A 13747-nucleotide genomic window follows, 5' to 3' on the forward strand; every position below is an offset into this window, starting at 1 on the left:
AGGCTGACCCACATTAGGATCCTGTCTCTCCCACTTACTGTCCTTGGACAGGCTACTTAACCTCTCTGAGCCTCAATGTCCTCATCAGTATAATGGGTTTTTTTTTTTTATAATGGGGATAACAATAGTACCTACCTCTCAGAATTGTTGTCAGAAGTAGTGATAACGTATGTAAAATGCCCATTGCTTGACAAATAATAACTACCATTATTATTAGAATGTATTTTTTTTATCACTGTTATTGGCCATCAGGTCCTGTGCGGCCCCTCCTGGTATGGCCAGCCTCCCCTTCCATTGCCCTCATCTCCTGCTTCTCCCACAGAGGAAGCACAACCACGGGCTGTCTGCAGACACTGGCTTCCCAACACACACTCCCTCCCTCAACCCCACGCAGGGTGTCACCCTACTCCAGAGCTAAAAGTGAAAAATGACAACTAAATGCCAAGTGTCCAGGCTCCGAAAATGAAAAGGCTCCTCCGCCAGTCAGTGCTGTTGCCAAGGCAGTCTTGGCTCAGGGACACATGAGTGGTCGCCATGATGGCATGGGAGCCAGGGGACCAGGGCTCCTGGCCCAGCTCTGCTGCTGACTGCAAGGGAGCTCCTTCACCCCTCTGGCCCTCAGCTGCTCAGCTCCAAAAGGGGGAGATGGCTTCTAGCTCTGATCTTACAGGATTCTGTGACAGGCAGGTCAAAACGAAGGGTCTGTCTACCCCCAGTTCCCTCCAAGGAGGCCAGGCTGCTCTCTATCACTGCCCACCCCCACCAGGTCCCATCCTGGGTCCCTCTGCCACTCACCCTACAGTTGCTGAGCTCCTCCGCAGACAGGATGATGGTGCCACATTTCTTCCCTGGGACACCACTGGGGGAGGAGAAGATGAAAGAATGGAGAGAGAGGCAAAGTCAGAGACACAAACCTGAACACTCCCTGAATCAGCCCCTCCGCATCCTCCCTGCCCCTCAGCATCCAGCAGATCTACCCCAAAACCCCTGAGAAGACAGAGTCTCCTGCAATATTTGTGGCAGTGTGGCCTAGTGCACTGCTCCCTGGGGTCAGGCTGCCAGGCCTGGAGCTGCCCCGCCCCTGCTCCCCGAGAGCCCACCAGTAAGGGCAGCGCATTTGGAGTGAAAGTCCTAGAATGGAAAAGCATCCAGACTCACCCGGAGGCTTCCAGACCAGTGGTTCTCAAACTTTCCATCCAAAGACCACTTCTGTGGGCAAAAGACCTTGTGGGCTAGCCACCCCACCCCGTGCCCAGCAGACCCCCAAAGCCCCTGAGCAAGCAGCCCAGTTCTGAGCTGCTCTGGGTCATCATGGGAGGGACAGCAGCAAGAGGGAGCAAGGCTGGAATACTCTCAGTGGCCACTTTCCCGGGCTTTTTCCCATGGCTACCTCCACTTGGACCTCTTAGCTGGGGTCTCCCTTGGGGAGAGAGAGATCCCATCCAACCACTCAGCTCCTCAGTAACACCAAGCCCAGTTCCCAAGGTGGGGCTCCACCTGGGAGACATACACCACCTCTTCCCCGGGTCAGGTGCAGCCCATCCGCTAGGCACCAGCCCATCCCACTCTGGTGTCTGGGACTAACCCAGGGGGTCCCAGGACAGCCAGGGCCACTGGGAAGGAGAGGGAAAGGTCAGGTTGTCTAGCAACTGTGGACTCTGGGTTCCTTACTAAGCTCAGTTACCTCACCCATAAGATGGGTGTGATCATAGCATCCATTTTACTAACACACACACAGTGCCTGGCTCAGAGAAGGCCCTCAATGAGCACCCTGCCCTGGCCCTTTTGCTTCACAATTGTGTAAAGCTGATAAATTCCAGTCCTAGACCTCAGGGCAGCCCTGGGGCCACCAGCATGCCGTCTGTGGAACACACTTTGAGAACCACTGATGGAGCTCTTCCCAGCACCAGTTTTTGGAGGAAGAGGCTCTCAAATAGAGAAGGCAGAGGAGCCGCCCCCAAGGGGGCTGATGGGACAGGTCAGAAGAGCAGGGGCCACATCCGGAGCCTCCCCTGCCATACGCAGATGGCAGTGCCTGCCAGCTTGTCCCCCTAGATCTGGGCAGCTGAGCTGGGCACCCCAAGGACCCTCCCCACCCTGGCCCTCGTCCTCCCTGGTAGTAGAGACATGATTTTTTTGACCAGGGAGACAGAATCCTCAACACAGCCTCCTCCACCCTGTGTTTCTCCATCTGTTCTTCTCTGCTTCTGAGTTCCCACTTCTATTTCCTATCTCCCCTCCACACCCCAGTCTAACCTGCTCCCACCTGCTTGGCCTTCCTTTCTCCTTCCCTCCCTCCGTCCCTCAGGTCTTTCTCTCTCTTCCTCTCCCCCCCTCCACCCCAGCTCCTGCTCCGTCTCCAACTGCTGCTTATTTACTGTCCTGGTAAATTAGCATCTACCCCCTCCTGGGCTGTGGGCAACCCTGGGTCCTCCGAAGGCCCCTTCCCCACAGCCAGATAGTTTAGCAGCCAATCAGGTGCTCAGACCCCAACTCCTAGGAGCCCTCAGCAACGGCCAGTGGAGCTCTGCTTACACAGCCAAAATGCCCATCTGCCAGAGGCACCTTCGGCTGGTCCTTGAGCAGATGCTCCCCGCCCTGCCCCAAGCTGGGGTGAGGAAGAAGCCAGAGCAGGGACCCTCCAACCAGGAGAGGAGGACAGGGGGAGTGAGGAAGTCTGCGCTGCCCACATTTGCATGAGGCCAGCCAAGAGCAGATGGTCGGGGGTAGGGCTCAAGCCGAAAGGATGGCCCACAACAGCTGGTGAGCACATGTGAAAAAGTGGGGATTCAGGGAATCTACTCTGAGGAGGTTCATAGTCAGCAGAGAAAGCAATGGAGGGGAAGTGGGGTGGGGGAGATAAAGAGAAGGGAGGGAAAGAGAGAGAAGGGTGGGAGGTGGGAGGCAGAAAAACCAGCCCAGGGAGAGAAAAAGATTCCATTCCGGAGAGTCCCCAGTCTGCTGATTCCTGGAAACAGCTCCTACCAGAAGCCCTGATCCCTGATCCCTGATGTTCCATGAGCCACTGGGGCTTGGGATGCTCAAGCTGTAGCCCGAATGAGGGCAGGGACCAGCTGTAGAGTGGTGGCCTCCATCCAGGGCCCGAAGCGCCAGGGTCTTTAGTCTCAGGACCCTCACTGTCCCCCTGACGGAGGCTGACTTTACAGAGGTGGGAGCAGGGACTAAGACCAGACCGTGAGGCCCCCTCTGAAGGGCTGGCTTAATGTCTAAGGACTCTGGGGCCCTGTATGTCCAGTGACCTACCCGTTGGACACGGCTGGCATGGGTTTGCCTGTCCTGGAATTCAGGCTGAATGCTCCTATCCTGTGGAGAGAGAGGAAGAGAGATGGCATGCCGTGAGCAGAGAGACCCCCATCCTGAAGAGACCTACAGCACTCGGCCTCAGATATTTGGAGACTGGTTTCCGTTCTGGAGGCCAAAACTAGACTGAGGACCACAGGCCGGGGCAGAAAGGTCTTCTTTCCAGACTTTGTTATGAAGCTCTGGGCAAGTTACTCTACCTCAGTGGTTCTCAAAGCTTGGTCCCATACCAGCAGAATCAGCATCACCTGGGAATGTGTTACAAATGTAAATTCTCAGGCCCCATCCTGACCTACTGGATCAGAAACTCTGGGGTGTGGAGCCCAGCAATCTCTGCTTTAACAGGGCATTCTGATGCAAGCTACTGTTTGAGAACCACTGCTCTGCCTCACTGAGCCTCACTGAGTATCCTGGTTGTGAGAAGGGAAGGATGGGAATGAAAATGGGACCTTAGGAGACCGCTGATGGAACTGCAGGAAATCATGTAAGCAAATTACTGATCTGGAATTAAAAAAAAAAGTTGCCTTCAAGTTGGTTCTGACTCATGGCAACGCAACGGTTGCACAGTAGAACTGTGCTCTATAGGGTTTTCATGGCTGTGACCTTTCAGAAGCAGATCGCCAGGCCTTTCTTCCCAGGTGCCTCTCGGTGGGTTCGAATAGCCAAACTTTCAGTTAGTAGTCAAGCACTTAACCATTTGCTCCACCCAGGGTTAAGTGCTTGACTACTCACCAAAAGGTTGGTGGTTCGAACCCAGAGGCACCTCAAAAGAAAGGCCTGGCAATCTGCTTCTGAAAGGTCACAGCCTTGAAAACCCTGTGGAGCGCAGTTCTACTCTGCACACATTGGGGCACCATAAGCCAGAATCGACTTGATAGCAACTGGTGTGTTTTTTGCCCAGAATAGATGCCCAGTAAACAGGAAGTCCTCATATGGTCTAACTGGCAAGATGAGATTTACATATAAAACGTAGCTGGGGGGTGGGGTCCTTCTCCTCCACCAACACCCCATTACCTCTACATTTTAGATCCTGCTTGCCCCTTCAGGCTCAGCTCAGAAGCCAACTTCTACAGGAAGTCTTCCTCAAACCTCTCCCCAGAAGGCGTGCCCCTCCACCAAAGGCTGACTAGGTGACAAAGGACAGGAAGTAGACATGAGGGATTCTTGGGGGCACTGATAAGGGGTAGACACACTCATGACTGGGGTATCTCCAACCTGGCGATCCAGGTAGAGCCATGGTCGGGGTTGGTGGGAGGGCCGATCGGAAAGGTCAAATAATAGTGGATGTGGAATACAGGGGACAGTCGTGGTTCAGTGGTAGAATTTTTGCCTTCCATGTGGTAGACCTGGGTTCAATTTCTGGCCAATGCACCTTATGCACAGCCCCTACCTGTCCGTCGTTGGAGGCTTGCGTGTTTCTATGATGCTGAGCAGGTTTCAGTGGAACTTCCGGACTAACACAGACTAGGAAGAAAGGCCTAGTGATCTACTTCTGAAAATTTGCCAATGATAACTCTATGGATCACAACAGTCCTAGCTGCAACTGATCATGGGGATGGCGCAGGACCGGGCAGCATTTCATTCCATTGTGCATGGGGTCGCTCAATAAGTGATAGCTGGGTCGCTATGAGTTGGAATCTACTCGATGGCAAAGGGTTTGGTTTGGTTATTATTATCATTCTTTTCTGTGAACCCAGAGTAAGAGACCTTTTCGGGGGTCCCTGAAATCACCACACTGCAGGTCACAGACAAGGTACAGGGAGAGAGATCCCCTGAATCGGCAGTTATTGATCATGGTGAGGGGCCAGCGTCCAGTGGAAACTTGGCAGAAGCAAGCTGGGGACTGATCCTCCTTTCCTGCCTGCTCTGCCCCATGGCCTGGACACTTCTCCCAGTCTATAGGCCTCTCTTGCCTGGGCCCTGCCCTTGGGGTTTCCTGAGAAACAGGGACAAGAGAGGTCACCCCCACCATTTGGACAGCCCTGACTGGTTCTTAAAGCTGCCCTCCAGCTCCACTGTAGGAAGCCTTGGGATTCCCCATCCCAGAGCCTATTCAGAGTAATAGATTTCCCCTAAAAGCACTGTGAGACCCTACAACGCAGACTGTCGGGGGCAGGGTGGGTGGGGGGGGGTCTTGGTGTGCCCAGTTCTGGCCCACAATGAGCTGTGAACTACCTGAAGAACATGCTGCTTGAGTAGAGCCCCCACTTTACTTCTTAGCTGTGTGGCCTTGGGCAAGTCACTTGCCCTCTCTGGGCCTCAGTACCTTCCCCCATATAATGATGGCAGTGAGGGAATGGGAGTGGATCAGATGGTGTCTCAGGGCCTTCCCAGAAGCATGAGGCTCTAATAACCCAGACTGGATTCCTCCAAGATAGCTGGGTTTGAAGTCCTGCAAAGGCAGGGCCTATAGCTTCTTTTATTCCCAATCACCCTACACATGCCTGTCACAACTGGCTGACTCCTTTGCTGCCCACCCTGAGCCTCGGCCAGCCCTCAGCAGGGATGGGACAGGAGTTGTTCCATCAGTGGAGAAAGAGCCCAAACAGACTTCACCCCTCCACACACACTTACGTGAGGGACTTCTCCAGACGGCTCCCAGGGGACCCCACAATCTCTCCAAGGGTGCAGAAGGCCTGGCCCAGGAAATCCTGTATATCCAGGGTACAGCAAAAACCATTATCACCCACTCTGCTCCCAGCCATCACCACCTCCCCCTGTCCCTGTGAAGGGCTCTGAAATGACAGGCCGTAGCATCAGACACACACTCTGTGCCACAGTGAAGCCCGAGCCCAGCCCAGATGATGGTGTTTGAGAGACTTTTCAGAATCGTGCACAGACCCTGGCAGAACTCACATGTTTGGATAAGTCAGGGCTCTTCGAGTCAACGTCGTATCTGCAGGGAACACAGACAGAAGGTGAAGGAAGATGGGGGGCAGGGCCCCTGCATCCCATTAAACAGGCTCCAACACAGTGGTTATTTCTGAATGCAATGACTGGGCAGAGCTCAAGGGAGTCTTTTCGGGGGCTAGATATGTTTTCTTGATCTGGGTGGTGGTTATATGGGTGTAAACAGATGTAAAAAATGCACCACGGGGTGTACACTCATGATTTGTGCACATTGCTGTATATATGCTGTACCTCATTAAAAATTTAAAAAATAAAATAAATAGGCTCTGCTGCTCTACGCCGTTCACAGCTGGAGTCCGGAGCCACCTTGTGCTTCACTTCCTGCCCTGTTGCCCATCTTCCCAGCTAAGGGTCGGCTGCCATTGGAGCTTAATACCTTGCCTTTGACCTTCCCTCATCTCCTCACCTTACCCAGGCCTGCCCTGCCAGTCCTTGGGCCTGGTCACTCAAGAAGGAGGCCTTATCACCTAACACTTCCACCTCCTCTGCAGGCAGATCCTGCAGTGTGGTCCCCTCCCCTCACCTAGAGCCCGTCCTCCAACATCCCCTCCTCCCATCATTCTCTCATCCCCTCTCCAAAATGTCGCTGGGTGACTTGTCTTCCGAAGGCTATGGCAACGCTCCTCAGCACCAGTTTCTCCCATCATTCCCCACGAGCCCATCTCCTTCTGCTGCAAGTTTTCCCTTTGCTCCCTCAGGCCCCAAACTCCCTTCTTCCCCACGCTGCCCACAGTTCTCTGGGAAGCAGACCTTTCTAATCACCCCACACCTCGTAAAGACAAACTCCCCCACCCGCCGACGAAGACTGAACTTCCACCATTATCTTAACCTCAGGGAGAGGCTGCCTCCAGTTTTTAGGTGAACATGTAGAAGCCATGAACCCCTTCAGCCAGGTTTTGACAGAGGGGAGAGGTCAGTGAGCACCCTCCCAGTCACCAGGAGACCGGGGCTGACCAGGTCAGAGCCTAGAGCTGACCTCAAGGTCTTTCTTTCCTCAACCCACACTCCCCAGAGCCAGGCAGCTTGTTCAGTGCCCTCCCCACACTAAGACAAGCAGGAAGAGAGGGTGGCACTTTGCTCCCTCTCCCGCATCCTCTTTCCATACACTGCTGGGAGGTGAGGGTGGAATCAGCGAAACCCAAACCAAACCTGTTGCTGTTGGGTGGACTCTGACTCGGCGACCCTATAGGACAGAGTAGACTTGCCCCATAGGGTTTCCAAGGCTGTAATCTTTACAGAGGGGCCCTGGTGACACAGTGGTTAAAGCACTCAGCTGCTAACAGAAAGGTTGGTGGTTGGAACCCACCAGCCGCTCCACGGGAGAAGGATGTGGCACCCTGCCTCTGTAAAGATTTACAGCCTTGGAAATCCTGTGGGGCAGTTCTACTCTGACTGACAGCAGTACGTTTGGTTTGGTTTTGGTTTGGCTAATCCTTAAGGAAGCAGACTGCCATGTCTTTCGACTGAAGAGCAGCTGGTGGATTCGAACTGCCAACCTTTCGGTTAACAGCTGAGTGCTTAACCACTGCGTCACCAGCTAATTGTCACTTTTACCCTAGGTCCACCCTGGGCTCCCTCTAATCTCACAGCTTCTCCCACCTTCCCAGGTCCTGAAGCCTCCCAGCACTGGCTATTCCCCACCAGCTTGGTCCTCAGCACTTGTCTTCCACTTACAGGTCGAATCGGAGGTTCTGCTTCTCCTCAAAGAAATAATCCACAATGAACTTGCGCACAAAGTCAGGATTCAGTGTGTTGTCGATGACTTCGGTTCGTCCAAACTGCAAGAGAAGATGGGATGTGGACCCTGGGGCCAGGCTGTGGGGAGGGAGAGCACTGGACTAGGAGTCCCTCAGCCCTGGCTCAGCAGTCATGGAAGCAGTAATGGAAATCTTCTCCTGGCTCCTGGCCCCATCCCCTTCCAATCAAGGCATGAGTACCTCCATCCAACAATGGAAACCATTCACATTATGGCTGTAACCTACCTTGTCAGGTTTATTGTATCCAAACTAAACCAAACCCGTTGCCGTTGGGTTGATTCCAACTCATAGCGACCCTACAGGACAGAGTAGAACTGCCCCATAGGGTTTCCAGGGAGTGGCTGGTTGATCTGAACTGCCAACATTTTGGTTAGCGGCCAAGCTCTTAACCACTGCACCACCAGGGCTCCTTATTGTATCTAAAAAATATCTAGTTCCACCTAAATTGTATGGTTTTGGTAGTGAGCAGACCCTTCACTCCCACATCACTCCCTTTGCCTATGTTTTGCCCTTCTCTTAGCCTTCCTTCCCCTTCCCTACCAGCGGCATTTCCTCCATTTTTTCAAGGCCCATTGTTAATGCCGCCTCCTCCAGTTTACTTGATTCCTCCAACTAGAGAGGTCCTTTTCCTTCTCTGAGCCCCCACTGAACTTGTGCCCAGTCCATGGCCACGGTTCTTCTTTGACTGATTCCACAGTGACGTGTGTATTTATCTGATGTCCCCAGTTGCAAATGCAAGTGCAGAGACAGGGACTGTGGGAAACAGCCTTCTAAAATGGCTTCCACCTCCTGGTTGAATCCTGAGATGACTGAAGCGCCAGTCAACACCTTGATTGCAGCCTTGTGAGAGACCCCGAGGCAGAGAACCCAACGAAGTTGCACCCGGATTCCTGACCCTGTTGTTTAAGGCATTAAATTTTGGGGAAATTTGTTTCTCAGCAATAGATAACTGATACAGGGACTTCATTTTCTTGGTATCCCTTGCAGCATATACTCCAGAATTTTATACCCACTACTTGAATCCAATGGCTTAAGGTAAGTCACTCCTCATCTCTGGGCATCAGAATCACCCGGAGGGCTTGTTAAAACGCAGACTGCTGGGCCTCACCCCCAGAGGTTCTGATTCAGTAGGTCTAGGAAGGACCCGGCAATCTCCCAGCTGATGATGCTGCTGGTCCGGGGACCCCACTTTGAGAATCACTGGAGGTCTGTGGTCCTGTAGACTATGGTCTACAGGGCCCTGAGTTCCTTGGAGGTTTTCCTGCCATGGAGGAGAGAAGGGCAGAGTGGGTATGATTCCAGGCTATCAATTACATCAACGTAGCTCCTTTTGGGCCGATAAACAACATCATGATAATGATGAAGAAATTGAAGTTGTCAAGGGTTCCATTCTACTTGAATCAACGATCAGTGCCATGGAATTGGCATTGATTGTCAAGAAATCAAACAACATATTGCATTGTGCAAATCTGCTGCAAAAAAACCTCTTTAAAATCATAAAAAGCAAAACATTTTGTTGACTAAGGTCACCAGCCATGGTATTTTCAATCACCTTTTATGCATATGAAAACTGGACAATAAAAAAGGAGGACCAAAGAAGAATTGACATCTTTGAATTATGGCGTTGGTAAAGGACACTGAATATACCATGGACCACCAAAAGAACAAACGAATCTATCTTGGAAGAACAGCCAGAATGCTTCTTAGAAGTGAGAATGGGGAGACTTTGTCTTGCTTATTTTTGAACACGTTATCAGGAAAGACCAATCACTAGAAAAGGACATCATATTTGGTAAAGGAGAGGGTCAGAGGAAATGAGGGAAACCCTCAATGAGATGGATTGACAAAACAGCTCCAACAATGGGCTCAAAGATACCAACGATTGTGAAGATGGCACGGGACCGGGAACATTTCGTTCTGTTGTAAATAAGGTCTCCATGAGTTGGAGCTGACTTGAGAGCAACTAACAACAAACAAACCAAACCAAACCTGTTGCCATTGATTCCGACTCATAGTAACCCTATAGGACAGAGTAGAACTGCCCCATCGAGTTTCCAAGTGCCCAGTAGATTCGAACTGCCAAACTTTTGGTTAGGAGCCATAGCACTTAATCACTATGCCACCAGGGCTTCCCTTCTTTTTATATCTGTTCAATACACTAGGCCCTTCTGATTTTGTTTCAAAAATGGGGTATGGGGCTAAAAGATAAAGTGTGAAACCATTGCACTGTTTGCTCCATGCAGGCCGGGCCCTGTTGATTACAATATTCCCCCAAGTGAATAAGACAGGCAGGGGTACAACAAAGTATTTTAAATAGACTGTTAATCTTTCTTAATATATTAGCATGCTTTTCTGACTTGGTAAGTAATTGCCAAAATAGAAAATTAATCCTGAGTATTAGTCCTCCTGATGAGACTCTGCAGACCAGGAAGATGCAAGCACATGGGCCCCTCTCATGTCAGTGAGCAAATATCTGGGTTACCTGCAAGTTACCCTGAGTGTCCCCTTTTACCCCTGACCTAAGTTAAAAACTTGCAAAAGGAACCTCCTACCCAAGGCAGGATGGGGTCATCTGAGGAGCACTTGATTGGTGCTTTCCTGTCCCTCACCCCTTCATCTAATCAACCTCTCCTTACTGCCAACCCAATCAGCTAACTCTCTCTCCTATCCCTGCCTCCTCTGCCATGGCCGTGGTCAGGCCTCATCACCGTCTTACCTCTACTGTTGTAGCATGTTGGTGTGCCCTGTAGAGTCGATTCCAACTCATAGCAACCCTACAGGACAGAGTAGAACTGCCCCTAGGGTTTCCTAGGCTGTAATCTTTATGGGGAAACCCGGGTGGTGTAGTGGTTAAGTGCTACGGCTACTAACCAAAAGGTCAGCAGTTTGAATCCACCAGGTGCTCCTTGGAAACTCTACGGGGCAGTTCTGCTCTGTCCTATAGGGTTATTATGAGTCGGAATCTACTTGTCGGCAACGGGTATGGTAATCTTTATGGAAGCAGATCACCGCATCTTTCTCCTGTGGAGCCTTTGGGTGGGTTCAAACTGCCCACCTTTCGGTTTGCAGCTGAGTGCTTAAACACTTCACCACCAGGGCTCCTTTGTGAGTGACATAGCATGTTTTTGGTAGCTTCCTGATAGGCTCCTCTACATCGGCCAGTTCTTAACGTTTTAGGGCTCAGCTGCCCTCCAGCCCCCCTTGGTGCTGCCAAGTCCCTCTGCGCATCTCCAGCTCTGTACTTACCACAGCCCTGATGATAATCTACCAAGTCTCTTTTTACCCCACTAGTCTGTGAGCTGCTCAAGCACAGGAAAATCTAAGTTCTCCTCATCTTTGCAGCCCAGGACCTGACATAGTGTTTAATACAGTCATGGGCTTACGGTCACAGAGGATAATACCCATTGTGGTTGAGTTGATTCCAACTGATAGCATCCCTGTAGGACAGAGGAGAGCTGCCTCCATAGAGTTTCCAAGAAGCAACTGGTGTATCTGAACTGCCAAACTTTTGGTTAGCAGCCGTAGCTCTTAAACACTGTGCCACCAGGGCACCAGAGAGGATAATAGCTAATGTTTATTCAGCACTTCCAGAGCACCAGGAACTATTTTAAACATTTTGCACATACTGTCTTATTTAATGGGGGCAGTGACGGTTCAGTGGTAGAATTCTTGCCTTCTATGTGGGAGACCCTGGTTCAATTCCCAACCAATGCACTTCACGTACAGTTGCCACCTGTTTGTTTGCCACTGGAGGCTTGTGTGTTGCTGTGATGCTGAACAGGTTTTGGCAGAGCTTCCAGACTAAGAGAGGCTAGGAAGAAAGGGCTGGCGATCTATTTCTGAAAATCAAGTCATGAAAGCCCTATGGATCACAACAGGTCCGATCCACAACAAATCATGGGGATGGTGCAGGACCAGGCAGCATTTAGTTCTATTGTGCATGGGGTTGCCATGAGTCAGGAGCTGATAAGACAGTATCTAACAACAATTAAATGATCAATAGACCAAATGACTGCCATATCCTTAAGTTATCTCATTCAATTCTCACAAAAATTCTGTGAGTTATTACCCATTTTACAAGTGAAGAAACTGAGAATCAGAAAGGTTAAGAAAATTGCTCAAGGTCACATAGCCAGGCAGAGCTGGGATCTAATCTCAGGTATGGCTGATTCCAAAGCCTGTGATATTTCACTTCTTCTAACTGCCTGGAGTCGTTGCACATTATAAAAATCAAATAACGATGAGGTTTACTCAGCAAGCATTTATAGAAGCCTTTCCATGTACAAGGCAATGGGGAAGGCACCACGACGAATAGGACTGGGTTCCTATTCTACCTTCTAAATCAGATAATAATCTTATAATGTTTAACCCTTGTCCCAAAAGAGTCTCTACGTTTCCTCTCCAGCTTTTTCTAATTCTCAATACCTCCTGCCTTCAGACAAAAGGGAAATTTCTCCTAATGGCATTCTTGAAGAACATTCCGGTTAAGTACCTAGGTTCCAGAGAATCCTCTCATAGGGTAAGGACCCACCTCCTCCTCAATCCACAGCCCTCCTCCCTTGGGTACCTCAAAAAATGCCCCCTGGCAGAATTTTAGATAAATCCCAGCCCAGAAGAAGCAAGCATTCCTTTGAGCAAGGCTCCTTCTCCACCCCACCCCAGCAAAGACTCCAAGGAAACACCCATTAGGGAAGATGACAAGGCTGCTTTTAAAATGGCACTTGAAGCTTCAATCTTGGGGAGTTCCCAAGAGGTTGAGCTCTGCAGAAGAAGAAGAAAATGGAGTTCCCCTGGAAACAGGACGGAGCAGGGGACTCCAAGGGCTCGCAATGTCTCCTAGAGCAGAATGGGGGCATGTGAGCTGCGCTGGGCAGTGATGAATTACCAGGACTCAGAGGTAATTAACATATGCACATCAAAAACAACTGTAAAATCTACAACCCCAGGACTTAGTGAAGGTATTTTATAGCCTTCATTACTTGGGTTAATGGCAAAGGGGGAAAAAAAAATGTTAAAACTTGGATTTTAAAAATCCAAAAAGCCACCAGGTCCCTGTCAGGCCCTACTTATATACCTGTTGATGATGGTAGGAATACAACATAACTGACACTTAAAAAAAAAAAAATCAATTTGGCAGCTGTATTTTGTTCCACATAGAATTATAGTTTTCAAGCTGGAAGGGACTTGGAGAAATGAGGTATTAGTGCCCGGGTAGTGGGAGGCACACAGAGGCAGGCCATCTAGCTGCTGGGAGGCAGATTCCACCTGGGGAGGAAGGAGATGTGGTTTAACCCCTCACCACCTGCAACCCAAGTTGAGCCAGCCCTGAACACCTTTCTAGCTCATTCTGAATGCCTATGTCCACACTCCAAGGCCAAGGATGCCAAAGGGCCTCCTGTGGATCGCAGGCTAGGGCACTGCCACCAAACACAGGTGAGCATAGGAACTGTGATTAACAAAGGCTGCAGGGAAGCCCACAAATCTGCATTTCCACCAAGTGATTCTGAAGCAGGGAACCCTAGAGAATCTTTGGGTAGGTGGGCAAGTATGCACTGGGTAGGAGTTGGTGCAAAAATTGAGGAGGGGGCTGAGCAATCAGGGAGGTGGGGGAGGGCCCTAAGTAGACACCGAGACAGGAGAAAGTGCAAACGAGAAGGAAGCCTGGAAATTTGGGTATCTGCCCTCTGAAAGAGGGCTCTAGTGTCTCACTGGTAGATTTCTTGACTTCAACCTTCCATGTGGTTTGATTCCTGGCCAAT

General features: G+C 50.7%; 1 protein-coding gene across 7 annotated transcripts in view; it reads right to left on the bottom strand.

Moving 5' to 3' along the window:
• The window catches only part of CPNE5 (copine 5), a 108909-nt gene that overhangs the window by 59299 nt on the left and 35863 nt on the right, over positions 1-13747 (bottom strand). For 3 of the 7 annotated variants that reach the window (XR_007518247.1, XR_007518248.1, XM_049890975.1), the window contains exons 4-9: positions 7906-8009; positions 6178-6217; positions 5896-5972; positions 3265-3324; positions 1159-1209; positions 796-859 (exon numbers count right to left, since the gene is read on the bottom strand). Coding sequence is in view for 4 of the 7 variants with exons in the window: in XM_049890975.1 (XP_049746932.1) it covers positions 796-859; positions 1159-1209; positions 3265-3324; positions 5896-5972; positions 6178-6217; positions 7906-8009 (396 nt within the window). In the remaining 3 variants the exon portion in view is untranslated. Of the gene's footprint in view, positions 1-795; positions 860-1158; positions 1210-3264; positions 3325-4335; positions 5281-5895; positions 5973-6177; positions 6218-7905; positions 8010-13747 lie in introns of those variants that run through there. The other 4 variants (XM_049890996.1, XM_049890985.1, XM_049891004.1 and 1 more) reach the window with 3 other exon arrangements.

This window comes from Elephas maximus, chromosome 1 (assembly GCF_024166365.1).
Source record: "Elephas maximus indicus isolate mEleMax1 chromosome 1, mEleMax1 primary haplotype, whole genome shotgun sequence".
In the NCBI taxonomy this organism is placed as follows: Eukaryota; Metazoa; Chordata; class Mammalia; order Proboscidea; family Elephantidae; genus Elephas; species Elephas maximus.